The sequence below is a fragment of the Pithys albifrons genome, chromosome 9 (genome assembly GCF_047495875.1).
Source record: "Pithys albifrons albifrons isolate INPA30051 chromosome 9, PitAlb_v1, whole genome shotgun sequence".
NCBI classification, from domain to species: Eukaryota; Metazoa; Chordata; class Aves; order Passeriformes; family Thamnophilidae; genus Pithys; species Pithys albifrons.
Genome location: NC_092466.1, coordinates 20,917,818 through 20,945,354, shown reverse-complemented (window position 1 = coordinate 20,945,354; position 27,537 = coordinate 20,917,818). Strand labels below are relative to the sequence as shown.

The 27,537-nt window shown below is 52.0% G+C and overlaps 3 protein-coding genes across 8 annotated transcripts in view; 1 reads left to right on the top strand and 2 right to left on the bottom strand.

Annotated features, from left to right (window-relative positions):
• PSD (pleckstrin and Sec7 domain containing) overlaps positions 1–10,895 on the bottom strand; it is a 46,715-nt gene extending 35,820 nt beyond the window's left edge. Inside the window, exons 1-2 of the mRNA XM_071563832.1 lie at positions 10,851–10,895; positions 8,228–8,344 (exon numbers count right to left, since the gene is read on the bottom strand). The gene's annotated coding sequence lies outside the window, so the exon portion shown is untranslated. The remainder of the gene's footprint in view (positions 1–8,227; positions 8,345–10,850) is intronic.
• Positions 10,896–11,139: 244 nt separating this feature from the next.
• On the top strand, positions 11,140–17,285 carry FBXL15 (F-box and leucine rich repeat protein 15). 3 transcript variants are annotated; one of them, XM_071563531.1, is made up of 4 exons: positions 11,140–11,219; positions 12,513–12,755; positions 13,460–13,962; positions 14,330–17,285. In XM_071563531.1, exons 2-4 carry the CDS (start codon positions 12,576–12,578, stop codon positions 14,517–14,519), a joined length of 873 nt encoding a protein of 290 aa, XP_071419632.1. In that variant the 5' UTR covers positions 11,140–11,219; positions 12,513–12,575; the 3' UTR covers positions 14,520–17,285. The 3 variants fall into 3 exon arrangements, with proteins under 3 accessions (XP_071419632.1, XP_071419629.1, XP_071419630.1); XM_071563528.1 differs by lacking the exon at positions 11,140–11,219 and adding an exon at positions 11,689–11,770; XM_071563529.1 differs by lacking the exon at positions 11,140–11,219 and adding an exon at positions 12,051–12,401.
• CUEDC2 (CUE domain containing 2) lies at positions 15,600–26,615 on the bottom strand. 4 transcript variants are annotated; one of them, XM_071563527.1, is made up of 10 exons: positions 26,531–26,615; positions 25,687–25,805; positions 22,507–22,600; positions 21,539–21,682; positions 21,160–21,221; positions 19,581–19,714; positions 18,585–18,755; positions 18,180–18,241; positions 16,478–16,538; positions 15,600–16,112 (listed from the first exon to the last, which is right to left on the bottom strand). In XM_071563527.1, the coding sequence occupies exons 3-10, from the start codon at positions 22,578–22,580 to the stop codon at positions 15,966–15,968; spliced, it is 855 nt and encodes a 284-aa protein (XP_071419628.1). In that variant the 5' UTR covers positions 22,581–22,600; positions 25,687–25,805; positions 26,531–26,615; the 3' UTR covers positions 15,600–15,965. The 4 variants fall into 4 exon arrangements, with proteins under 4 accessions (XP_071419628.1, XP_071419627.1, XP_071419625.1 ...); XM_071563524.1 differs by lacking the exon at positions 15,600–16,112 and having other exon boundaries at positions 16,195–16,538; XM_071563525.1 differs by lacking the exon at positions 15,600–16,112 and having other exon boundaries at positions 16,195–16,538; positions 25,687–25,787; positions 26,531–26,598.
• Between the last annotated feature and the right edge of the window lie 922 nt (positions 26,616–27,537).

Sequence of the window (27,537 nt, the reverse complement as noted above, 5' to 3'; positions counted from 1 at the left end):
GAGAAGACTCTGTCTTGTCTGCTTTTGCCTTCTGGCAGATGCCAAGATACTAAGTCCCTCACTCTCACCATTAGAAAGTGAGAAACCAAATGCCAGCTGCAAATATGAAAGAATGATTTCTTCTCCCTGTTTCTGAGTGCAAACCAGACAGGATTAAATTCCTAAAGGACATGGGGCTGGATTTTTCACAGTGTTTAGGCTCCAGAGATGCAGAGACATAACTCTTAATAAAATAGCCCAAATGACACCTGTCGGGCAGGCACCCACTTATCTGCACTATCGCATTGCTAAAAATCTGTCTTCTGCTTAGCAGCAGCAATCTTTTAATTCACCCAACTGCAAAAGTATACTCTCGTGTTTAATTTATCAGTTACTGTTTTTTAAAATCTTTTTCTCCTGTTATGGTTGTGTTCACATTCAAGGCTGCCAAAGTTAACTGATAAATAATAAAGATGTGGGGTTTATATATTTCAAATGAAATTCCACTTTTTATCTGAATATAGACTGACACACATGCCAAGGAAAAAAATTATCACTAGGAATAGTTTGTATTCACTGTAACATAGCAAATCTAAAAAACCCAGCCTATCTCAATACATGTGAGTTAATACTAGAATAAACAGGATAACCAGAGTGTCCTTCTGGTTATTAAAGAATTATCAAAATCAGAGTAAAGGTCATGCCTGCCTTTGACCTACCAAGGCCAGATGGCTACACAATCCTGTGGAGTGAGCTTTTATTTAATAATGAAAGGTAAAAAGCACAAATGCAACTGAGATGAAAAACCCAGTAATGGAACTAAGGCTTCACGTTTTGTGATTTCAGTTGTGCTCTGTAAATCACTGTAATGAATGGGTTAGGCTGTAAAGCATCAGTGGGCTGGAGGAAGCCTTGCTGGTCCTGCTGCCTAAAGGCATGAGAAGTCCTGCAAATCAAAGCTTACAGGGTGTCTGTCTGGGAAACCCTGGGCACGCATTCAAAGAGAAAAATTCAGGAGCTGTATTGGCATAGCTGGGAGCAGCACATCGGTGAGGGATTTAATTTGTTCAATAAAAGATCTCACAACAAACTTGTTCTTCCTGACTGTCCCTTCTTAGCGGCCAAAAGGATGTCCAGAGATATCTCCTGGCCCTCACTTTGAGCTGTATCCAGTGCAACAGGGGATGGATGGTCCCCATGCAGGCGCTTGCCTGGCAGTGATGCAGAGGGAAGGCAGCAGGCAGCAGGAACTGCTTATGCTGCTGGGGAAGAGCACACCCACGCCACGGGAGTGTGGGGACAACGCACAGGAGGTGGGGGAGGATGAGAGGAGATTGGGCAAAGAACGGGACAATGATGGGACAGAAGCAAGAGATGCAGAGCTTGGGGCCGCACATGAAACCCATGGCAGGGAATTGGGGAAACCAGGCTGTGGCTGCCGGGCCACCTGAAGGGGCTAGGACAGGATGGCCCCGGGGAGATGAGTCTGCCCTCCGGAGGGACGCGGAGCAGTTTCGAGGGATGCAGTGGTGACCGAAGCGGGGTCCCTGTCAGTCCGGGAGCTATGGGGCAAAGAGAGGACCCCCCTTCCTAACGTGGTGTCTAGGCAGGGGACGTGCTCTCCCTCTTTGAGCTGAGGCTGAGCGTGCTCTTCACTCCTCGGTCGCCTCCCCGCCCGGCCTCTCTCGCTCGGCACCTCCCGTCTCGGCGGGATCAGCTTTGAGTGGATGTGACATCCATCCGGATGAGGAGGGAGGCCCCCCGGCCAGGGGGGCCGGGAGAGCCGCCCGCTCGCTCCCCCCGCGGAGCCGCCGGCCGCGCTCTCCCTGCCCGTGCAGCGGCCCCGCGCCCGTCCCGCCGCACCGGCACACCGGGGCTGCTCCGTGGGGGTGTCTCGGCCCCACAGGGTGCCACCAGTGCCACCGCAGCCCCGTGCCGCCGCCCGCCGGTCACCGCTGCCGGAGGGACGCAGAGCCTACCCGGTATCCGCAACAACTGCTTCAACTTTCCCCACTCCCCTGATGCCCCGCTCCGGTCTCCGGTCCCCTCCGTGCCCCGCCCCGCTCCGCTCCCCGCGTCTTACCGGCAATGCTGCCGCCGCATCCTGCGCTCCGCTGCTCCGCGCTGCAGCCGGCACGGCACGGCTCGCCCCGTCGGGCGCGGCGCGGCGCGGCGCGGTGCGGTGCGGTGCGGTGCGGTGCGGTACGGTACGGTACGGTACGGTACGGTACGGTACGGTACGGTACGGTACGGTACGGTACCGCTGGCCGCAACACGCCGCTCCCTGCCGCGCTAATCCCGGTCCGGGGCCTGTCACTCCGCCCCGCTGACAGCCCCGACAGCCAATGGAAAGCCCCGCCGGGCGCCGCGCCCCGCCCCGCGCGGTGGCACCGGCACACGAGGAGATGCCGAATTCACGCCGCCGTCGGGTGCGTGTCCCCGTGTGCGGCAGGGTGGGTCCCCGGGGTGGGTCCCCGCCCCATGTAGCATCCTCCACGACCCCGGGTCCCGCTGTGCACACCCCCGCGTGCCGGTGCAAACCTGGCCTCGTGCGCTGGTGGTGCGACCCCGTATGCATGTTCGGGTGCCCCCATGTGCACATGCCATTCATCAGTGTGCACATCGCCATGCAGGGCTGAGCGTGGCCCTGCTCATTCCTACTCAGCATCATGCAAGTTATTGGACCACTGGCACTTGTCCTCGTGCACGAGTATGCAGAGCCCTGTATGTTGTGCCCTCTGCCCCACCACTGCTTAGGAACCATGAGAAGAAGACAAAAGCTGCCATGGGGCCTACACCACTGGCCAACATCCCCAGGCTGCTGGTCCCCGGACTTACCTCTCCAAAGTTCATCACCCTAAGCACACCACAGCCGTGGGTGCCAAGGTGTTTAAGGCCACCAGGGACTTGATATCACAGAGTCACTAGGCACCCCAAGGATGGTATAAATGCCATGCCAGTCTCTGGAAACCACTCCTAGCTACAAAGGGGGAAAAAAAGCCCGTCATTTGTATCCTGCTTAGCCATGGGTGCTCCACTGGTACCAGCAGTGTGTGTGAGCAGAGTTCATACAGAACAGCTGGGTACCAAGGTGAGGGGTGCTGTGGCTGGGCTCCAGGCCACCGTGCTGCCAGCGTGCTGGCTCTGCATGTGGCAGCCACTGGGACTGGCAGTCAGCACTCTGTGCTCTCACAGTTGCCAGATCGATTTGCTATTAAACAGCACTTTATTATCCTGCCCAGCAATCATGATTAAATGTGTGTGAGAGGAGAAGCCCAGGGGAGCTGGGGCTTCATGTGCACATCATGCCTGCAAAAGGAATTTGGGAAAAGCTGCCCCTCCTTGCTGCTTTCCCTGCCTGCTGCAAGCCCAGCTACATGCCCACCTGGGCCTGCTGTCACCCAGAAAGTGGGTCTCTTTCTTCCTTTCCAGACGTGGGAACATGGGGAGAAAGCATCAGGCTGGGCAGGCTCTCCTCATATTTAATGCATCAAAGTGCTGCCATTTTCTCCCTTCTCCAGGCTTCTGCCTGCACAGGGCCCATCTCCCCCACACTGAGGACCGTGGGTCTCAGAGCTCCCTCACACACAGCGAGCTTTCCTGGCAGACTCCAAGAAGCTGGGCTAATTAGGGGCCTTGCTGCTGTGGGATCAACGACCTGATTCCTTCAGCAGCTTCTTGATGGCAGAAGGGCGGGGAGAGGAAAGGCTTTTCTCTAAGCCACAGCCAGAGTGACAAATTTAACCAAGTGGAAGAGCTCAGAGCTTTCCCAGTGTCACCATACCAGGACAAGGCAGGTTTATGCCTTCCCTGGCAGGCAACCCTGCTGAGAGCTGCAGAAGGTAAGAGAGAGGTCCTTTCCTACCACTCTGAGTTGAGATCCAGACCATCTGCTGAAAACACATCTTTGTCTAAAACATCCATTTCCCCCATAGTAGCAGTAGCTGTTTCTCTCCGTACCACATCCTGCTCCATTTCTCCCTCACCTTCCCATAGCCCTGTAACTCTGGAAAGATGTGCCCACATACATGGGTCTGGCCAGCACTGCCATAAGAAAGCCCTGCTTGGATACGGATTTAGCCCTGGCTCTCCTGATCCCTCCCTGTTACAAATCCTTCCCCAGCTGATGCAGGACAGGAGGGAGCAGGGTACCCCTCTGGCAGATAACAGAAAGGGACAAAGAGTCTCCCACACTCTACCCCACAGCCCCAAAACAGAGGACTTAGCTAGAGAGCCAGGAGTGCCGTGCCCTGGGAAGCTTCTTTATTGTCACTTGGGTACTTCAACAACTTGAGTCCTTGCCTGCAGGTACCACATCCTTCCTGCATTAGAGTCCCCTCAGCTCCATGTCATCCTTTTCAGTCTCCTGGGCTCTGCAATAGGCAGCTTCCAGGAGTTTTCTAACTGTTGCCAGCATTGCCCTTGCTCTTCTTTGTAAGCCTGAAATACAGTTTTCTATTCCAAAGGTCAGAAGGGTGTGGGTGTCTTTAATGATGAATTTCTTGCTTGGAAGACATCAACCTGAGATGTCATAGTGTACCAGCAACTGTACAGATCTAGATAAAATTTGGGTGAAGAGGGGATAGACGAGAGCTCTTTCCCCCAGATGGCCCCAGAAGAGGCTGAAGCTCAGCATGTCCTGAAGCACACAGATCAGTCTCCTCTCCTGCAGCTGCAGCTTGAGCTCCGCTTGGGGTAAACACTCCAGTACACCCTGGCACTGCTCCTCTGAGGCTAGGGGGGCTGTCAGAGCTGTTTCCTTTGGCACAGTTTGTGCTTAAGGCACTGCAAAAGGCACAAGGGTGTATTCTGCCTCACTGCTGCCAAAGTCAGTGTGGTTGTACTGTAGACTCAGGGCACAGTGTAGCCCACCAAGTGGGGACAGTCATTCCATCAGCAGATAGATCCTCCTCACCCAGTTCACTGGAAGCATCATGGAAATAGCAACTCCAGCCCTGCAGGAGATGAGCCCCAGTGACAGCAAGGGAAGATGAACTCCCCTCTTCTCTGCATTGAGGGCTCCAGGGCAACCAATTAGGTTGCATGTGTTCCCTCAGGGCCTAGACTTAACTACATGGCTCTAATTAATGCCTTCTGCCTCTGGTGCCAACACCCAACCACATCCTAGACGTATATTAAAAAGACCACTGCAGCATAAGCCAAGTCTTTAATGGGCTGATGCACTTATCTATTATTCCACCAGACTGGTGGTTAAGGATAAACGGTGAAAAAACCCTCCCTTGACAGTCTGTTATACAAATGCTACTTTACAGCTTAGTCAGGGCAAAAAGCTAGCACTGGAGATCCTGCCTGAACTTGGGAGAGCACACCCGCACTGTTCTGTGCCTCTTGCAGCTTTCCTGCATGGGGCAGTCATGTGGGACCACAGTGGGATTTTTCAGGGTGAAAGGCACTCTAGAAGAAGACAGACTGCAAAACGTCTTGCCAGAGAGATGAACTAGTGCAGACTACAATCTGTGTAAAGGATAATTACTGTCTGCCTGACTGTCATTGCCTTACTAAGTGTCCCAGCTCACTACCTGGTGCTCTCCCTCTTGCAGAAGGAGCACAGACTTGAAAGAGTGGAAGTGTAGAAAGGTGGTGTCATAAGCTATGTGCTGGTGCTCAGAGTGAGCTGTAACAAAATATTTCTGTAATGCCCCAGGAACATCTGCTATTGCAGAAATACCCTCAGACTCTGTCCCAGTGATGGGCAGCACCTACACAGTGAGCGGGCTTTCTCCTGCACCGACATGACATGACTCTGTCAAGATGAAGGCAGAAATGACAGCATGATAAAACCTGTCCTGGAGATGTGGGAGGTGGGGCCTCAGCACAACTTGAGCCATAAATAATCTCCCTACACAGCAGTTAGGGGAACAATTGTGTGGGAGTATCACTTGGCAAAAAGATGCTCAGGGAAAGATGGTCTTGAAGGAAAGCAGGAGATTTCTGACTGGTGAGGTGGGCTCTCCACTGAAGACAGAGCTTCCTGGGTGCCAGCAGGTCATTCACCAGACCCACCTCACCATGATGAGTCACTGCATCAAAGAGACAAATTTAGTCTGAAGAAACCCAAATCACAGTTCTCTGGTGTAGCCTTCCAGGACATGCTTGTGCTGCAGCACAGATCTCTGGAGCTGCTTTCCAGCTAATCTCTGCAGCAGTAAGATGCAATCCCTTCCCCACACCTTCAGCCTCAAGATTCAAATGGAGAAAGGTGAAAAGGTGTAAAGTAAGAGCATTCTATGCAAGAAGAGACAGTAAGCCTCAGACACACAGCCTGACCCTCTCACAGGTCAGCACAGGCACATACAGAATTGTGTAAAAGGCATGAAAATCCTAGAAGATCATTGTGGAGGAGTAATTACAAATATATTCAGAAAACTGAGCAAAACCTGCCATTATGGAGATGTGTGGAGACACACGCAAAGAACACGCTGAAAGCTTGAATGCAGTGGATTCATGAGGGGGATGCTGCGGAACAGCCTTGCATTTGTGTGTAGCTCCTCATGCATGTTCCTCTTTCAGCCTGGACTTGCAGAACTTAGCCTTGCTTTACTTCTGTTTATTCTTTTTTAGACTTGGCTGTATTGTCAGATTCTTTTCTCAATAAGAGAAGGAGGAAGATGGCATGTGCAGGGAAGAGCTGAACAGAAGTCATCATATGTTCTTGCTTCACCAGCTTAAAAGTGGCTTCTGGTGTCACTGTGCAATCTCAGCGCTCACTGACAGCAGAACCTGCCCTGTGAGCTCAACATCTTCTCCCACGCAACCAAGAAGTCCAGCTGTGGTCCACGCCAACCCTGAGAGTGATTGGAGGCTGTCAGATTTATCCTGCAGCCAGAGAAAAGATGGAGACAGATCCTTTGAAAGAACCTGGTTAGAGTTCAAGGAAAAACAGTGTTGAGAGGCTTTACTGAACTTCTGTGATGCTGCATTCATCTAGCTCACATCTTAGAGGAATGAACATTGCAGAATTATTGTATCCTTGAAAAGATCTTATCTTTTGTCCCACTTGAGACTAGTAGAAAACTGTAAAGGAAATGCTCCCAAAGTCTTTGCAAGGCTAAAGGTGTTTAGCCAGCAAGGTGCCAAACCATCATATATGAGGTGATAGATCTTAGCGTGTCAGAATAGTATTGGCTTAGCACCATACTAAACTCCTAAAAATAAGTCATGTACTCTTTGACAGCATCAGCTTCCAGAGAACCCACCAGGGTTTGGGAAACCCAGCCAACCTCTTACAACACCTCTGACATGAGAATAACTGCATTTTCAATGCCAGGGAAAAGTCAAGGGGCGTGACTGAGGATGACTTGCCCACGATAGCCAGAAATTCAGGAGCATCTCTAGAAACCAAAGGCTGGGATTCCTGACTTTGGGTCAGCTCTTCCAAGCAAAAGACTCCCCTCCCTTCAGGGCCCAATTTCCTAAATCTCACCTCTGCTTCCCAAAGGACGAGGTAAAGAGCAAACTTCTCTAGACTCTTTCAGAAGCACAGCTAGGCACCAGCACTGCTTCTCAGCAGTGAGGCTGACTGAAGTCTCTGCTCACTTCAGGGGATGTTCATGCAGATAAAGATGTCATGCCCTGGCTCTGAGAGCAGCTAGTACCATATGTTTCCAAGCAATACACAAGAAAGCTGCAGCAGCAGTTGTTGTGAGCTAATGTTTCCTCCCCCAGGGCTCAGCTTGGTCTCTCATTACTATGGATCAGCTCAAGGCCTAACACAGGAGCCCTGCTTTCCCTCACAGGACATCAGTGGTCACTGGGATAACAGGAAAGCCATGGAACTGATGTGTCCCCTGCTTGTTGAAGGTATCTCTGCAATACAGTTCCCCAGCTGTCCAGCAAGAACTGCAGGTGTCACAGCCCACCACTCATCAGGGGCAACTCAAAGTTGTTTTGGTAGACCAGTTTGAGATATTATGGCTCAAATAAAAATGTGCATATAGCTGAAGCTTAATAAGAAGACTTACAGACATCTCTCAAGAAAAATGCAGACCCACTTTAGGCAGAGCATATGCCATCAGAAGGGCAAGACCTTTCTGCAAATCTTGACTGAACAGAGCAGAACAAAGCTCTGGCTCTTCAAACTTGTCTGCTTGGAGCTGTCCCTTCACTGCAAAGCTACACCACTTGTTCCCCATACTGCAGATGCTGTACAACCATATCACAATCACTCTGCATCTAGGAAAATTTCACAGATGTGAGCACAAAACCAGTACTATTTTGGGATCCTTACCATTGTAGTCCTAGGCTGCTGACTTCACAGGACATCCTGATTGTGTAGTTGTGTTTCAGCACACACCTCCACAGTACTGTAACAGTCTCTGATACTCTTTCTACATCTGCAAACAACCTGCAGAGAAGAAAGAGAACAATCTAAACATTTCACATTTCACAGTTGGAAAGCATCCATAATTTCTAGTACCTAGCACATACCTCTCAGTAGCTATAGCTGTAGTCATAACCTGTCTGCCTGCCTACCAAGTCTCCCAAAGGCCAACAGTTGTCAAGGTCCTTGGGGCACTATGAAACTTTAGTGGCCCTAACCAGACCTGCCTGGAGCCTCCACCACTCCTGCCCATAGGTCCAGTGGCTCTATTTGAGATCAGTCTGGGGCTCTTAGCTTTTGTTAACAGTTACAGAGACACTGGTCTCCATCTTAGCCTAGCTAAGTTGTTATTATGCTAGGCTTTGGGCACTGTTGATTTGGACCCTCCCCTGTTGGTTGATGTCCTAGGTGGACCTCAGCCCTGCCCCATCATCATGACTCTGCTGGTTGATCATGAGGCTGGGCCTGACTCAGTTGCCCCTATTGGGTAGATATTGAGTGACTGGTTTGTGTCTGGGGAAGCTCTGCCCTTTTAGAGGCAGGCACCCTTGCTATGCTCTGACACAGCTGGCATGTTTACCCTTCTGTTCCCCATCCTGCTTGCACTCTCCTAACTATTGATAAAACAAAATCAGGGCTGCACTGAACTCGGGGGCTAAAGAGGTTTGTCAGAGCAAGCACCCCACTACACTTGCTGTGGTGGTGAGTTAGGTAATCTGTTTTCAGGTTGCAGGATACAAAATCTGTTCATTGTTTCCCAGGGCAATGCTGACCCTGAGAGCTGCACCTGAAAAAAAGTCAGTACTGCCTGAGAAGCAGCAGTCTGGAAGCCCTGGCACAGTGACTACTGTCCTGCAAACAGGCTGAAGTGAGCTGGATTAAGTGTGATCCCTCAGTGCTGCTGTGAGTGTGTCAGTGAAGACGGCTCTGTACTAACCAAACCCTTGGTGCCAGGTCTTAAAGATAGGAGAGTCTTCACCTTCTGCATGTGCAGCACAAGCCAGGAAAAGGTTGGGATGCCACAGAGGTGAAACAAATACAAACATGTCTCACTTCTGCCTCTAAAATAACAGTGCCTCCCCACCTCATTGTGGTACCCAGCCTGGACTGACACTGCCCACCTCTGAGCCCTGCTGGCAGCAGGCTGCTGCGGAAGTGACTCAGCCAGCCCAGCTGCATCTGATGAAATGAAAAACATAAACAGAGGTGAGTATGGGAGCAGAACAGGTCCCACATGCCACACATATTGCTCAGGAAGGAGAACAAGCATTTCACAGCACAGCTCCTTTTAGCAAGGACTCAACACAAGCTGGGGGCTCCCAGCCAGTTCTGTTTTGGCACAGAAAGCCTTTAGCAAAGGCCTGATGTAACTGAATGTTGCAATCCCTCACTCGCTTGTGCTTCCTCACCTCCTCTCCAGACCAAGACCATAATTTTGAAAAACCATCTTTCAGTCATAGTAATTCACTTACAGGGGGAATATTAGGGGACTCTGGCAGGTGGGACATTGCTTTTCACATCAGGAACTCAAGAATAGGGATCTTCCACCCCAAGGGAAGGAAGAGCTGTCCCAGGACATGGCCGGGGCATATTCAACTCCCAAGGAAAACTTAAAATCCCTGCATCACTTGTTCTACTGCAAATGAGAAATGCACTGTGCTGACTCAGACAGGCACGTGCCGAGGAGCTGACAGTGTCAGTAGCTTCCCCCAGAGGACAGACCCTGGGGAAAGAAAACCTTTCTCCAAACCAGCTTTCACCCTGTGAGAGAATGAGCAGACCACCAGCTTTCACCCTGTGAGAGAATGAGCAGACCAGGTTGTGTGGGCAGGTTACTGCTTTCCAGGGAACTTGGGACGGAGGATCAAGGACTCGTTTGCTGTATGTTGTCCCTGTGCATTTGCCAGATGAATTTTTCATAGTGCCTCTCCCAGCAGTGATCAGCAGCTTGGTGCTGCTCAAGACGGCAGTGCTCAGATCCGAGCTAGAGGTTGGGTCACACTCCCAGGGCCACCTCGGAGGGGGGGGTGGGGGTGGGGGTGCGGGGGTGGTGTTTGAGTGCCGCACCAACGGGGAGTTGCCTGCCCCGCAAATCGGCAGAGGGCAGGAACGAGCAAAGTCTCTTTTCGCAGAGTCGTTATGGCAACTGCGCGGGCAGGGGCCCGGCCGCTGCTCTTCGGGGGCTGCGGACGAGGGGCCGGACCCCGCTCGCTTCCCGGGGCCGCGGAGGCAGGCGGGGCACCGGCAGGGAGCGGGCGGGAGGAGATGGCTGGCAAAGTGGGAGGATGTGGGCTGGGAGCGGCGGGCCGCGGGCGGCCCCGGGAGGGCTGCCCCGTTCCGGCGCAGCAGCTGGGCCCAGCAGCTGCCGGTTGGGGGTGCTGTGAGAACCGTAAGCCCCAGGGACCGGTCTTTCCGCCCTGCCGGGCGGCAAGGGGTGGCATAGCCCGCTCGGAGAGCAGCGGAGCAGGGCAGGTGTCCGGGAGGTTCTGGCAGGGTCGGAGGGTCTGATGGGACTGGGGCCGTCGCTCACCGGCAGCGGCGGGTCCGACGGGTCCGGCTCCGCGTGGTGCTGAACGGACAGCGCCGCCACGCTGCGCATGCGCGGCCACCCTGCGGGGCAGTGGCGTGCGCGCGACCCGCGGAACGGGGACAGCCGGTGTGGAACGGGGACAGGGGCCATGGGGACAGCCGGTGTGGAACGGGGACAGGGGCCATGGGGACAGCCGGTGTGCACGGGGACAGGGGCCATGGGGACAGCCGGTGTGCACGGGGACCTGGTGTGCGCTGGGGAAACGGGATAACTGAGGAACTGGGACAGCCGGTGTGCACCGGGGAACCGGGATAGCTACGGGGCTGCAGCCACCAGTGTGCGCCGGCGAGCTGGGACCGTGGGGACCTGGTGTGTGCTGGGGAACTGGGATAACTGAGGAACTGGGACTGGCGGTGCGCCCTCGGGAGCAGGAGCGCCCGTGGAGCTGGGGCACCAGGGCCGGTGTGCGCGCCGCGCCGCTGGGAGCAACCTGTGGGAGCCGCTGGGACACCGGTGGGATCCGCGGCCGCTCGGTGCCCGGCCCGGCGGCCCCGAGCGCTCCCCCATTCCTGCCCGGCGGCCCCGAGCGCTCCCCCATCCCTGCCCGGCGGCCCCGGGCGCTCCCCCATCCCTGCCCGGCGGCCCCGGGCGCTCCCCCATCCCTGCCCGGCGGTCCCGGGCGCTCCCCCATCCCTGCCCGGCGGCCCCGAGCGCTCCCCCATCCCTGCCCGGCGGCCCCGAGCGCTGCCCCCTCCGGCCCCTCCGGTAGCGCGCGCGCCGCGGGGGCGCGGCCGGGGGCGGGGCCGCGGCAACCGGGCGCGCGCACTTCCGCCCGGCGGCGTGACGTCACGGCCGGCCGCCGGTGTCCAGGTCGGGTTCGGCGCGATGGAGCGGCGGGGGGAGTCTCGGTGGGCCCGCAGGTACTGAGGGACCGAGTTGGGCTGCTGCTGCCGCCTCGTCACAGGGCCCTGCGGCGGGGAGCGGAGCGGTGTCCAGGCCCCGGCGCGTCTCCCGCCGCCGCCCCGCTCCGGCGGTGGGGCAGCCCGGGGGCGGCTCTGGGGCCGAGCCGGGTGGCGGGGCAGGAACGGCCGCGGGCGAGGCGCTCCCAGCTGCGGGTGCTGCTGGGGTTGGGTCTGACCGCGGCCTCGGGAGGCTCCGGGCTGCCGAGACCCCTCGCGACCCGAGGCCCCATCGCCGCAGAGGTGCCGCGGCCCCGCTCCTCGGGGGGTCGCCCGGTGGGGAACCCGGAGCCTGGGTGCTCCGGGCGGGAAGGAGCAGGTGCCTGGTCTCTCCCCTTCGCAGGGTGCCCGAATGGCCCGGCACTGGATGCAGGGGACCAGCTGCCAGGTAGGAGCGATGCTCAGACATGAAAGCCTGGCACAGCTACCCCGCGAGCGGTGCGGTAATGCTGCAGCAGCCGCTTGCTTCTTCGCTGAGGGAGAGGGACTCCTTCAGCGGCTGGTGGAAAGCCCTACCCGAGGTCTCCTGAAGGGCAGTGCGGGCAGGTGGACTTGAATACCTGAGCAGTGAACGTCCCAGGCTGGGGAGGAGGTGACGCAGGTGTCAGACACATGCCCTGCTGATGGCTGGCCAAAGGGCTTTACCCTGTGGGCCAGTTGTGGGAAACATCGCTGAGTCTTCCTTTCTGGCTGTTCCTCCTAGAGGCACCCGGCAGCAGTGATCTAGCCTGGCTCCTGCAGTAGCCTGGCTCTCTGGTGTCTGAGGATGAGTTTGACCCCCACCAGGGGATGCCTCCTGGACCTGCCCTGGGAAGACGTCTTGCTTCCACATATTCTCTGTCATCTGCCACTGCAGCAGCTCCTGAGTCTGCAGAGGGTCAGCAAGTCATTCCAGTCCCTCATCCAGCTTTACCTGGCCAACATGCGCTGCTTTGATTCAAGCCAGGTATTGGATGACTCTGAGCCTGGGGGAGGACACAGGTGTCTTCCTGCTCTGGAACTAACACGGGAGCATTTGTGTGGGGAAAAGAAACCCCTGGCAAGGAGGGTGGTTACTGCTCAGGAGGTTGGGTTAATGGCTCAGGTGTTAGGCTGGACAGATGGGCTCAGGGAGGAGAGGCAGTGATTCAGGGTCTGGCAATGCCAGTGACTTTAGCAAGAGGCCCTGGGAGGAGTAAGCGTGAAAGCTCCACCCTGGTCATTATGGGGCACTGGCTGGCAGAAACACAAGCCAGCTCTGGAGTGGCGTGGCCTGTTGGTCCTCACAGAGGTTGTGCAATAGGGTGGGTCTGATGGGAGGTAACTCTGTGCCTGGTCATCAAGGAAAGCTTGTGCTGGCTGTACGAGACATGGCCTAGGAGTGGGAATTACTGGAGTGGCTGCTGTTCTGTGAGGACACAGAGTGGTCTAGCAAAGACATTTTTGGAGATTATGTGGGATGGAGAAGCTAGAGCATCTTCTAGCTTGTAGCAGTAACCTTGGCATGAGGTGAGGCGAGTGATGGTAGGGTGTGTCTGGAGATGAGGACAGGAGGTGGCTTTGGTCACCACTGGCACAGTTGAAGAAAGGAGAGGAAAGGGTATTTGGTGAGGATCAGTCTGATGTGCAGTCCTGGGGAAATGCCTCATTCTTCCTGGGTTCCCCACACAGATCAGACCTGCCATCCCTCGAGCTGCTTTTGTTAACCTGTTGAAAGACAACAAAGTGCTGCAGCAGCTGGCGCTCCAGAACTGCTCCGACTGGCTGACGGACTGCGAGCTGCTCCCAGTCATCGAGCAGAACCACCACCTGCACCAGATCCAGCTGAAGGGCTGTGCCCAGCTCAGCCGTCATGCATTGGTCACCATCTCGCTGAGCTGCCCCAGCCTGCGCCAGCTGTCCCTGGCTCACTGCGACTGGGTGGACAGCCTGTCCCTGCGCAGCCTGGCTGACCACTGCAAGGCCCTGGAGGCTGTGGACCTGACGGCCTGTCGCCAGCTGAAGGACGAGGCCATCTGCTACCTGGTGCAGAAGTGCAGCAGGCTCAAGTCTCTGTCACTGGCTGTCAATGCGAACGTGGGTGACGTGGCAGTCGAGGAGACTGCCAAGTGCTGCCCTGAGCTGGAGCACTTGGACCTCACAGGATGTCTGCGAGTCAAGAATGACTCCATCAGGTACTGAGCAATGTGGGGAGCCAGGGTGGGGATGACAGGTGACTGGGATGGGGAAAGGAAGAGGACCAGACAGGAAAGTCAGATGTCTCTATCCTGAAAGCAGTAAGACTCAGTCTGGGAGAAAAGCCACTCGCAGGCCCTTCAGGAGAGACACTGTGCTGTTGACAGCGAATTTCCCAGCATGTCATGGAGGGTAGGTCTGGGATCCAACCATGTTCTTGACTTTCTCTCAGACTGTCAGGGTGCTGCTCCCAAAGGATGGTGCATGCATGGTACAGTCATGAGCTCTGGGCTGCTGGGAGTAGAGTGTGAATGGTGCACTTAGGAATCCTGACTTGCAACTTGCATGTGCTCTCTTTCATGGCAGGGTCCTGGCTGAGTACTGTCCCAAGTTGCGCTCACTGAAGGTCAAGCATTGCCACAACGTGGCTGAGTCCAGCTTGAGTGTCCTACGAAGCCGTGGGGTGGAGCTGGATGTGGAGCCTCCGCTGCAGAGGGCTCTTGTTCTCCTGCAGGACGTGGTTGGCTTCGCCCCTTTCATCAACCTTCAGATCTAGAACTGCTGCTGCTGGGGAGGGGGGGGACTGACACAACGCTGGGATCCCAGAAGGATGCCAGAACTGGCTGGTGTGGAGATGTGCAGAGGGAGAAGTCCGTCCCACTGTTGAGGCTGGCCTGAGTGGGACTCACTCTTTCCTCTGGGGCTGTTTAGCAGCCACTCAGTATTCATGAGTAGGCTTCGTTGATGCCTCTGGGGAAAGTAACCCCCTCTGCAGTGGTGTGGAGAGAGCGAGTGACTTGCAGGAACACCATGGTGCTGAACAGGCCTTGGCCAGGCCATCTAATAGACAGGATTTACTATTTGTTGTATTTTAAATCTCTAAGTGGCAGCTGTCCAGAGAGCAGGGGACCGTTTGATGGGGACTGTCCCCTGGGGTGGGTGTACAGGGCATGTCAGCAGAGCTGTGGAACAAACCAGACCAGCTGAAGCAAAAAGAACAGCTAGCAGCCCTCCTCTTGGGAGAGGGCAGGCCCCTCTGGGCTCTGGGAGGAGGGCAATAAGCCTAGCTCCAGCCCACAGCCACTGGCCAGCCTGGCACCAAAGGACTGGTGTGACCCCAGCACAGGCAGTGTGTCTGTCCAGGCCTAGGGATGCTGGTTTAGGCTGGGGCAAGGTGAGAGATGTTTTCAGGGGGAACACACTCCAGTTCTAACTGAAATTTAACTGACAGAAAGACACCAAACCTAGCTGTGCTGTCACTGAAAGCAGTTTGTCATTTGTTTCTTCCAGCTTCTGACTTAACATTTTAGTAGTGCCCGGGCCTGCTACTGTATCCTGCTCCCTGTGGCATGACTGGAGCTTTGGCACTCAACAGTGGTGAGAAATGGCAGGACCACTGGCTCTACTGTCAGCTGGAGTTTATGGAGAGCTGCAGGTTATGTTGGCAGGGAGTCTAGCTCTGGAGTTCAGCCTCAGCCTTTGTATCCACTAGGCAGTTAATCAAACAGCAGCCACATCTTGTGGTAAACGTGATGAAGAGAGTAATTCGAGGAAGAGAGGGGACCCTGCTTCTATCTTTGGCCTTAGGAGGAATTGGAGGCAGTGTCTGTAAAGCATATGTGTGCTCTGGCAGAACTACACACCAACTCACATCTTTATTAATACTGGCACTCTAAATAACAGTGCACACAGACTTGTTAAAAAGGTTGCTGCAAAAGCACAAGTCACATCTTAGATCTAAAAATGTCCCATGCAAGGAATAGCAGAGAATGCCCAGGGCCCAGAGAGCCACTGCAGTGTGCCCCTGAGGGCAGAGGGATAGCCACATAAGGAGAGAAATCTCTTCCCTGTCAACCAGGTTAGTTGAGGAAGCTGAAGACAGTGTCCTGGCTCCCAGGTTAGTTCAAGTTACTGGCAGGTGGAGGAGTCCCCTCATTCCTTGCACCACACATCCATCCTGCCATGCCTGGGCAGTGAGGTGGAAGGCAGAAGGACCTGGCTGTCAGTGAAACTTGTACTTCCTGGCTGGTTTTAGGCTGATGTAGGTTCTCTTCATCTCTTCACTCTCAGGCTTCTTGATGTCTTTATACCTCTCTCCTTTTGTACTCACCACCTGGTTATCGATATAGCGGATCAACTTCTTGGGAGCCTGAAGAAGACAGATATTAACAAGTGGATGGACAGCCACACTGCTTGAGAAAGGAGGGGGCAAGCAGAAGATCTGCACTCTGGGAGGTGGGTGGGTGGGCTGCTTTACCATCATTGTGCTGGGAATATTGGCCAAAACTGGAAAGGATGCTGCCTGATGGGGTGGAGCAATAGCCATGGTAGTCAGGAATGGTAGGAAATGACAGAGCCTGCAGCAAGCACCTTATCTAAGCTAATCTCTCTTTGACTAAGAGCTTCTGTGAACGATACTGCATTTGGCCTGCCCTCTTGATTTTGGACTTGCAGCCTGATTTTTTTAAACAAAGGACATTCAAACTGCTGGTGAGCTGGGACTGCTCTGTTTACCTCTTTGGGTGGAGCTGGCCGATGTGTTTTCTGATCATCTGCACTGTCCACCATCATGTATCTGAAACACAAGAAGCATTTAGTGAACACTATAACATACATTGCCTGGGATTACTCTCAGCCTTCTCCCCTGGCTGGTTTGTGGCTGTGCAACATGTCCTATGTGACCAGATTGCATCAAGGAGCACTGATGTTCCCCTCTGGATGAAAACAGGCAAGAAGTGTCATCCTTCTGGTAAGAGTCCAGCAGGATTCTCCTAGAGTAGCATCCTTGGTTATATGTGAAAGGTACTGAAAACTCAGATGGTTGAGAATGGTGCCAGCCACTGCCCAACTGAGAGATGCTGAGGTCCAGTGTGCTCTGCCGTTAGGGCAGCTTTGCTCCTTCTCAGTCCAAGTGATGGCAGCCAAAGAAGACAGAGGTGAAATTAGAGGACCAATCTGCTGCCCTGAAGGATGGTGTTCCTTTCACATGCCACCTACTACTTGACTGTGAAACAGGTCTGTGCTGGAAGCAACTTCATAAAAGCATCACCTCATTTGCTATGTGACTGAAACATCAGGGTCCAAGCATTTGCTTGCTGTACTGCTGAATTACTACTCTGAGATTTTGGTGCTGGTTTACAACAGCTGACCATGACCGCTCCCTCAGTAGTTAGTATATTTGCTCATGTGTATCTTCTGCTATGGCGATCTGCTCTCTGTACCTGTGCTTGAGTGATGTTTAAAGTACAGGATGTTGCCAAAATGTCATTAAACTGAAGTTCTCAGAAACATAACAAGCAGCTCGTGCTTTTTTGTTCCCGCACCTGTCACTCTGAAAGGAGCCTCCACAGATGTGCAAGGACAGGGATTGCTACTTCTGCCTGGATGCTGTTCTGCCCTTGCTTTATCTTTCCTAGCCCATCGACTGCTTATTCTGTCGCTGGGGAGAATGTAAAGTAGTGGAAAAGATGTGGCTGGATGGATGTGTGGAAGCTGCACGCCTGCATGAGGATACTCATGAAAACAGAGATCTTAAAGCAGATTGATGAAACCACTGTGGGTTTTCTTACTGAGAATTAAATGCTTTTAGAAATTAATGTAGGTAAACCAATCTAAAGATTCTTTCATTCCCAAGAAGTCCATAGGAGGACTTCAGAGAGGTTTCTTTAAATGCATTGCATTTCTACCCTCAGCAACTGAGATTTAATCTTCTCAGTGTTGTTGTACAGACAGTCTCTTAAAGATAATCTTTAGCCTTGTTTGGACTGTTTCCAAGGATAGAGGTATGAATGAGTTGCTGTAGTTCTGCAAGTCACCATGTGTTTGTTACCTGAGCTGCAGAATGATGTTTTTGCCTTGAAACTTTAACCAGGACCTCAGCTAACAGTGCTGTGATTTACAGTATAGTTTTAGGAAGCTGTAACCTCACACATGGCCAGTGCTGTGACCCTGCTGGTACAAGTAACCTGTTTCTGTGCCAGAGCTCTAAAAAAAACCAAACCTGTTTTGTTGGTTTTTGTTGTTTGGTTGTTTTTGTCCCTCCAGGTGATGACTGTATTTGTGCTTAGATATGTTCAGTTATACTCAAGTCAGCTTCACAGCATCCTTATGAAGCATCTTGCAGCCTAAGTTCTTTATAGACCACATTGTTCCCCAAACTGCCATGTCCTCCTTTACTGGGAGGAACATAAGGGGTTCTTTGCTGTTGGGTACTTACTTTTGTAGGATAACTTGTTTTAGTTCCTCGTGATTGGGTGTTCTGCGGGGTCGTGCCAGTTCCTGGGAGAAGACAAGGTGGATGTATGAATAGCACAACATGGGGCATACAGCTTCCCCCATGCTAGCCTGGTGAGCCCTCCAGTGCTCACTCCAGCACTCCAGCCCGTGGGAAAGGGGTGCCAGCCACAGCTTCGCTGCGGGGCTGGCTTGGTTGTGAGCACAGCCTATACTAAGAGAGTCAGGGGAGGGAGAGGGGGTGTTATTCTGGGTGATCCTGCTGGCTCATTGTACAGAAAAGTTTCTGCAGTCAAAGCTTCTGCTTATAGCAGACAGCTGTGATGCCTGTGTCCCTAAGCTCTGCCCTGCTCCTTGGCCCACTGCCACCCAGGTCAGAGTACAGTACCTTCACACTCACACCTGCTGGGCCAATTTCCACCTTCTCCTCCACAATTAACTGCACTGCCTCTTCCAAGTTTCCCAAGGCCATGGCGAGAGCCTTCTCTGCCTGGCTCAGGGTACAGGCTGGGAACATCTCCAGTAGCAGCTCCAACCCATCCTTCAAGTCATTGCCTTCCTAGTTGGAGCAAGAGACAGAGATAAGTTGAGGATGCAGTGAGGAGAGGACTAGGGCTTCTGTTTTTTTATTGCCAGGAAATTCAGCTTGCCTTTGGCTAAAGGCTCTCTCTCCTTACTAAATCCCATTCCTGAAGGTAACAGGGAACTGTATCCTTGGAAAGACAAACCATTACTCTTCCTTAATCTCCTCCCTCTGTATTTCAACTCGCTTTTAAGTAGGGCTGCTGTGAACTGATTCATCTGTGTGGCCACACTATGTGTCTCCTTAGGAGTGAGTTTTCTGGATACTGTGATGCAAATGCCTGAACTCCTGTACACCTTATGAAATTGTATGTGCTTTGATTGGAAAGGGAAGGAGCTGCTAAACACTGACCTGAGGCTACATCAGAAGGCATCGCCATAGCAGCATTTGCTAGAAGGCTGTGGGCACAGAATGATTATGCTGTAGAACAGGAATGGATCAGTACTGGAGAAACAGCAAACAAGAGCATAGGGGAGGAAGGTGGGGGGATCTGGCAGGTGATGCAGTGCCTGTGGCTGCTGTAGGATCCCTGAGGGCACTGGGGCCCTCTGTTATTGCTCTGGCTCATCCCTTCTGGTGGCTGGAAACGATGAGCCAGAGCATTGGCTCAGTCTTTTGTCAACACATGATTTTCTCACACAGTCTTGTTCAGGTGATACAATGGAGGAGATCACAGTGATGCTGTATCACAGCCTATGCTGTAGTTCCTTCCATAGCTAGAAAATGCCCTTAAAAAATGCTGGCAGCCTAGAGCTGTGTGACTGTCCCCAGTGTTCCTGCTCCTCTGCAGGGTACTCATACCTGGGCCCTGGCTCCGTCTGTTACAGTGCACAGCCTTTCCCCGTTGCAGGCTCCAGCTCCAGACTCCTGGCCCTTGGTGAGGTCTTCAGAGGGCGCTTCACTTCTGCTTTCCACAGCCTTTTGGCCAGGTTTTTCTTAAAGACACAGTGATATCTCCTGAGGAACAGTCCCACTAAGGCTAGAGCTCTGTGCTTTGTTGGCATTGGATTGCTAGGGCTTCATGTGCCAAAGCAAATCTCTTCTTAAGTGACAAGACTTGAAAGCACTACTGTTCCTTCTGCCCTCAGTGGAGACAGCTGCAGCTCTGCTCACACTGACCTGCAGGAACAAAGTGCTAGCACACACTGGAGTGCCTGAGTTTTGCATTTCCAGGCTGTACTGGGCATGGGCTGCTTGCAAATTCAATTCTACCTTTCAGTTCTCAGTTCTCTAGTGCTTTGGTTGGGGATACTTAAGATTTTTCTTATGTTTCTAAGAATTCCTTGGTGTTTGCTCTATATTTGAAATAAGGTGTGATTTCGATTTTAAATGTGGGAATACACTGTGGTAGTTCCCAGGCTGCATGCAAGCCAGCAGATCCTGTGCTCAGGTTACTCAGATGCATCCCTTTTTTACAGGCTCTTTTTGTATCACTGTAAGAAGAATCATTTCACCTTTGTTCTGTCATATCTAAGACTGGGATGTTGCTTTCCTTCCACACTCCGGCTACATCAGGATCCTCAAAGGATAGGATGCAGGGTACAAGAGCAGAGCAGTAGATTTTGTCAAGTTCAAGAAAGCAGCAAGTAAGATAAAAGACAGGACTGTCTGTTCTATACTGTGTAGCCTTCTGGCAAGACAGCAGTGATGCTACTAGATGAGTGAAACCCAGACAGGTATGTCCTGGAAGGTTTAATATCCAGGCACTTCAACCTGTCTTTTCTTTAGTGGGAAGTACCAGTGGGGCTGAGTGATAGAGCAGTCCATCTCATCTGTGAATGCTGAGATTAGAAAAGACCATTGGCATACTGTAGACTTCTGCAGTCCTGCACAGTGCAGGCCAGCACACATCGCTCATTTTGCATCTGAGCCAGGGTCCGTGGATGAATGGGAAGTGAGCTTTGAGGATGCTAAGTCTAGATATGATACATGTATTCAGCTGGATACTCTGTTTGATGATGCACCTGATAAAAGCTGCTCAGTGGTAATGCAACTTAGGCAGATGGGTATCAGAGGCAGGCAGAAATCCTCGCTTTCAGAATTAACCTACAGCAGAATTTCAATAAGAAGTCTTGTATCTGCTATTTCTTCCTTATTACTCTGGAATTGGTCTCAGCAGAGGTATTTGGACAACTGATATCATGTGTTTTTCACTCCAGTATGTTTTGGATAGTATTCCCTATGACTCCAACCTCCCATGTGTTGATATCAAAAACCTGACTGAACACTGAAAAAAACCCCATCAATCAATTCTGGCTACCTTATGACATCTTAACTGTGGCAAACAAGATTGTATTTTATCCTGTGACATTGCTCAACTCCAAATACTAAGACTGAAAACGTACAGAATATACCTTTTCGTGCTGACATTGTAACTCACCTTTGTTGCGGGCTTCACCAAGCCTTTCTGAGAGGGAGAACATCATCTCACAAACATCCCCACTGCAAGAGACAGAAGCTGTATTATTAGTGTAAGGAATAAAAGCATTAGCCTATCCTACTTGGCAACCTTTTATAGAAAGAGAAGGCATGATGGGAATCCCAGTAAAATCAGCTGGTATTTCAAGTGGCCAAGGACCTACTTGCAAACTATACTGGAATGAGTATCCGTGTATTCAGGCAAAGACTGACTTAATGGCATGGGTTTGATACTAATACATGAACAACTGGGTATAACAAAAGTATTTATGGTACTGAGGGGCCTGGGTCCAGGCCCCCAGTGCATGGCATGCATGTACAAAGTGGCAGCAATCACATACCTGTGGATTTTTGCAAAACCAGGGATATACGCTTCCATCATTTCCACAAAGGTGTCCATGTCAAAAATCTCCTCAGAGGACTCTGGTGAGCCCAGCTCTTCCAGGATACCCGTGATATAAGAGAAGAAAACATCATCCATCCCACTGGAGACAGAGAGAACACAGGACATGGCAGCAGGGTCAACAAGCCCAATTTTTCCTCTCTCAACATCCCCATTCCCCCTAATCTTGTGTTGTCTTAATATGACAGCAGAAGGACCTATGTGGACTGCATCTTATGGACACATACCACCAGTAAAGCCAGGTAGCAGGTGGCCAGTGGTTGAGTGGAAAGCATTAACAGACAAAATCATGCACGCCAGTCCTGCCTCCAGGGCAGCATTAAATGAAAGCCCCAAAGTGTGTCCAGAGGCTCCTGTAACTGCTTCTCCAAAGGCTCAAACCCTGGACTTTTCTATGCTGACTGGTGCTTCAGGTGAGGTCACCATATTCTTCAAGTTACACTTTCTCAGGGATGCAGTATTCTCTGCTTGCTGCTCTCCAAACTTGTGTCACTGCTGCCACCAGCTGCAAAACCAACTGCTGTGTCCCAGGCTTGAGGCAGCTGTATTGCTGCATGCAGGCAGTTCAAAATAAGAGAGCCCTGATACAGCATTATCCTGCTCAGAAAGCTGTTTGAGAGCACTGTGGAATGAAGGAAATCCCATATTTCAATGAGTATTACTGGACAGGAAATTAATCATCTTGGTCATCAAAGAAATTACATTACTGGATTGCAATGCTAAACTACAGCTGTTCAAGCATTCCTCTCACAGAGCCTGTGCAAATTACCTGCATCCTGGATTTGGCCTAAAGAAAAGCAACACAAAGTATGCGAAAGCTACGGAGTTCAATATAGTGCACAGAGGGACAATTAATGGAGAGTTCGAGCTAGAACAATGACATTGGATCTCCCCATTTCAACATACCTGAGGTCTGCTGCAGGGATGTGGGACTGGATGAAGTGTGTCAGTGTATCTTGAATGATTCTTTCAAGATCCATTTCTCTCTAAACCTTTTTCTCTAAAAAAAGAGAAGGAAAAGAAACCTATGTAAAAGGCAAGAAGGAGATCAAAATATCAAGATTAAAACGCAGGTATGGTATTGGTTAAGTGTGCTCTTCCAATCAGAACAATTCACAATCTTCTCCAGTGTCTTGTCATCTCTGGATAACAGCATGCAGTCATCCTTAAAAGCAGCAGTATGAGGATCCACTGGGAACACCAGCCCAAAGCAGCCCAGTGTCTCAGGCCTCTCCTGATTGTGTTGATGCTGTAGGTATGCAGCTGTACTATAAATTTAGAATGCCCCCTCCAGGAAGCAAACCTGGAGATGTAGATGTGTCCAGCTGCAGGACCTCAGGGACACCTTCTGAGCTGGAACACTGTGCTCTCTGGTGAGGAAGCAATGGGTAGTGGATTTGCACACTCAGTGCAGAAAGGGGTGGACCTCCCAACTAAGAGCATTTGCAGTGATGCTTGGACTTGACTCAGGAATGAGTGGGAGGAAGCGTAATGTCTCCTAAAGAACGGACAACCTAGAACATACTTCACAGGGAAATACCAAGCAGGGCACAGACAACTAGTCTGCCAGCCAAAATATCAAAGGTCTCCAGGTCAAGCAGAGATTGCCAGTGGAATCCTGCCCAAACAGGATCCCGTTGTTGTGCTCGGTAAATGGACCATTCTACAGTTGATGCAGCTGCAACAAGGGGCACTTCATAACCCAAAACTCAAGGGAGTTCTAAGAATCACAGAGCTTCTACAGAAGCAGTGGCAGAAGGGGGCTGCCCACAGCCCTCCTTCAGCTATCAGCACTGAGCCTGGACTTAACTGGGTGGAGAAAAGCTATTCCTTAACCATTCCTTCCCCATGGGGCCTACAGAGCTGCTGGGTGGGGAGACTCCTGGTACAGGCACTGAGTTCTTCTGAGGAAGGAAACCAGTCCTGCATACAGAAAAACTGATGTGGTCATTGGCCAGAGAGCTTCCAAAAGTCATCATGCTCCTACCAGTGCAGCTCCCTCATTTCAACCACATGAGGACCTGTCCAGGTTTGTTTGACACAGAACTCATGCAGCAGTTGTGTCGGTTGCTGACAGACAATTCCCATGCTGTGATGGGAATAAAAAAGGTTTGGCATTTCCTGACATGAGACTTTCAGAGCTCGCAGGATATAAACAAAACCACCCCATGGCACTCAGATTAAGTTTAGAATTGCATAACTCGGGACACCAAAACACCTTATGCAGTGTACCTTCAAATGCCACAGTTTTTCTAGTGGTGACCTGCAATAATTAAAGGGGAGATTCACTAGAAAGGTTTATTCTATGTGCCGAGTTTTGTGTGGCAGTGATTTGCAATGCACAAAATGATGTAAAACCCAAAGGCACGAGAAATCACTCTCCTGAGAGCTCAATTTTCCTGAAAAAGTCCTACTGTAGTTTTAAACTTCCAGGTGTAATTGCAATGTGGATTTTAAGATCACTACAGTAGTTGTCAGCTGATTCAAATATATCTATGAAAGTCCTTCTGCATTTCTTGTTGTTATAATGTGGGCTTTGTGTAACACGTTGCATGGAATCTATTTTTAAAAGCATATGATAAAGAAATTATATTCCTATTGCTTTGTTCACAGCTACAGCCTCACACTTTTGCACTGTCAGAACGAGACCTTCAGCTCTTGGAAATCCCTGTTACTTTTCTGACAGTCTTTAAAGACTGGGGTTTATTATTAAAGAGTGAGCAGTGGAGCCCTATATGTCATCTCATTAAAACAGGCTTAATTTGAAACACCAGGACTGTTACTTGATCCACATAACATTGCGTGGCATATGTATTTTCTCACCTCAGGCAGAGAAAAGTGGTATCAGTTCTCAAAATGTGAATGTGAAAATTATTAATTTTCTGTACTAGATGCTTTGGCCAGCAGCTCAACAGAGTTTCCCACACTATTGTTAAGTCTTGAGAACCTTGCAATTCCCATCACCTTTGCATTCTCCTTCATAACATGTTAATGTCAAATGTAGGGGGTTTCGTAAAATAGACATAGAAATAATCTATCTCTAAAAGTACCATTATCCTTGTGTCGTATAAAATACTTACGCTATATTCAAGAAAAGTTGGCTTACAATTTGTGAGTCTACCATTCTCAAAAAGAAAAGGGTGAAAATCTGAAATGTTTGCAGAGCTAGATCGTTTTGGATGGTTCTTTCAACTCACACTTCAGTAATGATTCTCAAATAGTCAGTGTGGTGGGAGGGAATGACTGATTGTGCCTTGGACTTTGTATTAACAAGGTAGACTTGAGGAGAGCAATTTAGGAAAATGTTTCTGAGCTAAGAGGAACTGACATTTGGATCTATATCAACTGTTATCAGACTGTTAATTTGCCTACCAGTGACTAGAGGTTTCTGCAAGTGGAAGGAAATGGGTGTTGCATGCTTTGGACATTTCTCAGAACAGGTTAAAGTTTAGGTTAATCTGATCTGGCTGAGGGACTGATTAAAACACCTTTTGAAGGTTCATTTAGCTCAAGTCTCAGTGATTATTCTTAAGTGAGTAAGAAAAGGGATGCTTCACTGTGCTCTCTCTGAAAACTTGTTCTGAGAAAGCACAATGTGTCTGATGCTGCTCAGTGTATCTGTGCTTGGGGAATTGTGTTTCTCTGGCATATAACGCCCTCTCAGTGCAGCCTGTGACATACAGCCTCAGAGGAAATTTTTCAAAGCCAGATCAGCAGGACAGAGAAATAGCCATGGCTATATTCCACTAAACTACTTACCTCCTCGAACTTTGCTGGCCTAAAAGAAAACTAACACCTCACAGACATTAATTCCAGTGCTTCCATTTTTTGTTTGTCTTGCTCAAGAAGTCTCTAAAAGGACTTTCACAGTGTGGTTCCTATGGGAAAGCCAGCTGAGGTCATTGTGCTTGATAGCACAATTAACTGCTTAATGCTCTAAAATGAAAATAAGGCTTTTGTTAATAACTTAGTCCCAGTAAATTACAGTAATAGAAGATAGTAATGGCAGTGGCCAAACTCTTCCCTCCTCTCTAGATCTGCAATGCACAGCTGCACTGGGGTGCTCTGATGACTTGGGGCCCTTACCTGAGCCTGTGCGAGGACCTCGGCTCACGGCTGGTGTTTGTGAAGTCACTTCAGTGCCTGCAGGAGAGGCAATGGTCCATCCTACAACTGCCTGGCCCAAGCTATGAAGGAAGAAGCCCCTTACGGGAAAGGAAAGCTGAATTAGCTGCAGCAGGAGCACAACAGGATTGTTCTGCATACTGGTGTCTTTATGCTTTATATAACTTTTGACTGTTTCCCCTAATGCAGATGGTACAGCTTTAATTTTTTGGAATAAAATGTAATCTGTGGAAAGCTAACTTGGTTGTGAGAACAGCGTACTTGTTAGCCTTCAAATTTACTGACGCAGCGTGATGCTGTTCAACATGACAGGTTCTGCAGCGAGGCCAGCAGCGGTCCCTGCGCATCACCCGAGTATTCCAAAGGCGCCGGTGGCCTCATCGCCGCGGCGAAGCAGCAGCTGTTCGTGGAGGCTTTAAGGAGCCAGGGCAGACAGCGCTGGGTGGGTGTCCCTGCCGTGCCCCTCGCCCCTCGCGGGGCGGGACCCGCGGCTGCCGCCCGTGAAGCGGGCACGGCGTTCGCTGCCGCTGGGACAGCGATTCCCGCAGCGGAGCTTGACGGCGAGGCCGCAGCATGCCCGAAACACGCGGTGCTCGGACCGAGCCCCCCGGCCGCGGGCTCATCCCGCACCGCATCGGTGCGCGTTACTCTGCCCGGGCCGGCCCCCGCGCTGCGGCCCCCGCGGATGAGCCCCACTCCCTGCCGGGCTCTCGGGCTGCCCCGGCCGTGTCCCTGTCCCTGTCCCCGTCCCGTGTCCCGTCCCTGTTCCCGCGGGCGGGGGGGCCCCGCGCGCCGCTGGGGTCACCTGATGTCCCGCGCGCTCCCGCCGCGCCGTCCCCTCCGCGCGGGGCTCGCGCGGCGCGCTTGAACGCGTCACGTGGCCGCGCCCGCCGCCAGACACGGAGGCACGCGCGGGAGGGCAGAGCGGCTGCGCGCCGGCACGTTCCCGATCCCCGCGCCGCCATGTTGGCTGTGGGCAGGGGCTGGGCGGGCGCGGGCTGGGAGCGCCTTTGTGAGCGCTGGGAACCGGGTGGCCCTTGGCGGAACCACCCGGGGAAGGCTCGCGGGGAACGCTCCTCCTCGCCAAGTGCAAGAGACACGTTCCCTCAAGGAGGCAGCACACTTTCAAGTGCTTGGGCTGAGCTACCGTGCCCTCGGGTCGGTTCTCCCCAGCTGCGTCAGGGACGCGCCCCGCGCTGCCGGCGCGGAGCTTGGGCGCTGCCAGCACTCCATGGCTGTGCCATCGCCACCAAAAGTCCGCTAGCACACCCAGGCGGATGAGCTGCTGTGTGATCGCTCAGTCTGCGTGTTAGGGCATCCTCAGGCTCCTCAATCCCAGAACCCATTATGTTGGACACGGTCACCGGGTCCCTCCCGTGAGCGAGCACCACCGGGCGGGCAAGGGGCAGCAGGGCCGGGGCGCAGCTCCTGTCCCGTTCGCTGCTGCTGCTGCTGCTGCTGCAGTCCTTCCTTCCCCGGCAGCGCAGCTCTCCGGGTTGGCTTGGTGCTGACACCGTGATTGCCTCCTGCAGCAGCTTTGGCGGAGGAACTCAGTTATCCCTCCTGCTGCTTCAGAAAAATCCCGAAGCAGCGAGGTGTAGTTGTTCTCTGACTCATGCTCCTCAGTCATGTGTTGCTAAATACCAAGCCTGATTCTGCCTGTGGCAGTACCAAAACATTCCAGAGTAATAGCACCTGGGTAGGGAACATCACACTCACTCCAGTGTCATTAAGAGCAGTTTCCATGGTTTATTTCTCTTTAAATGTACATACATTCCTCCATCGACACTGTATATATACAATGACACTGAA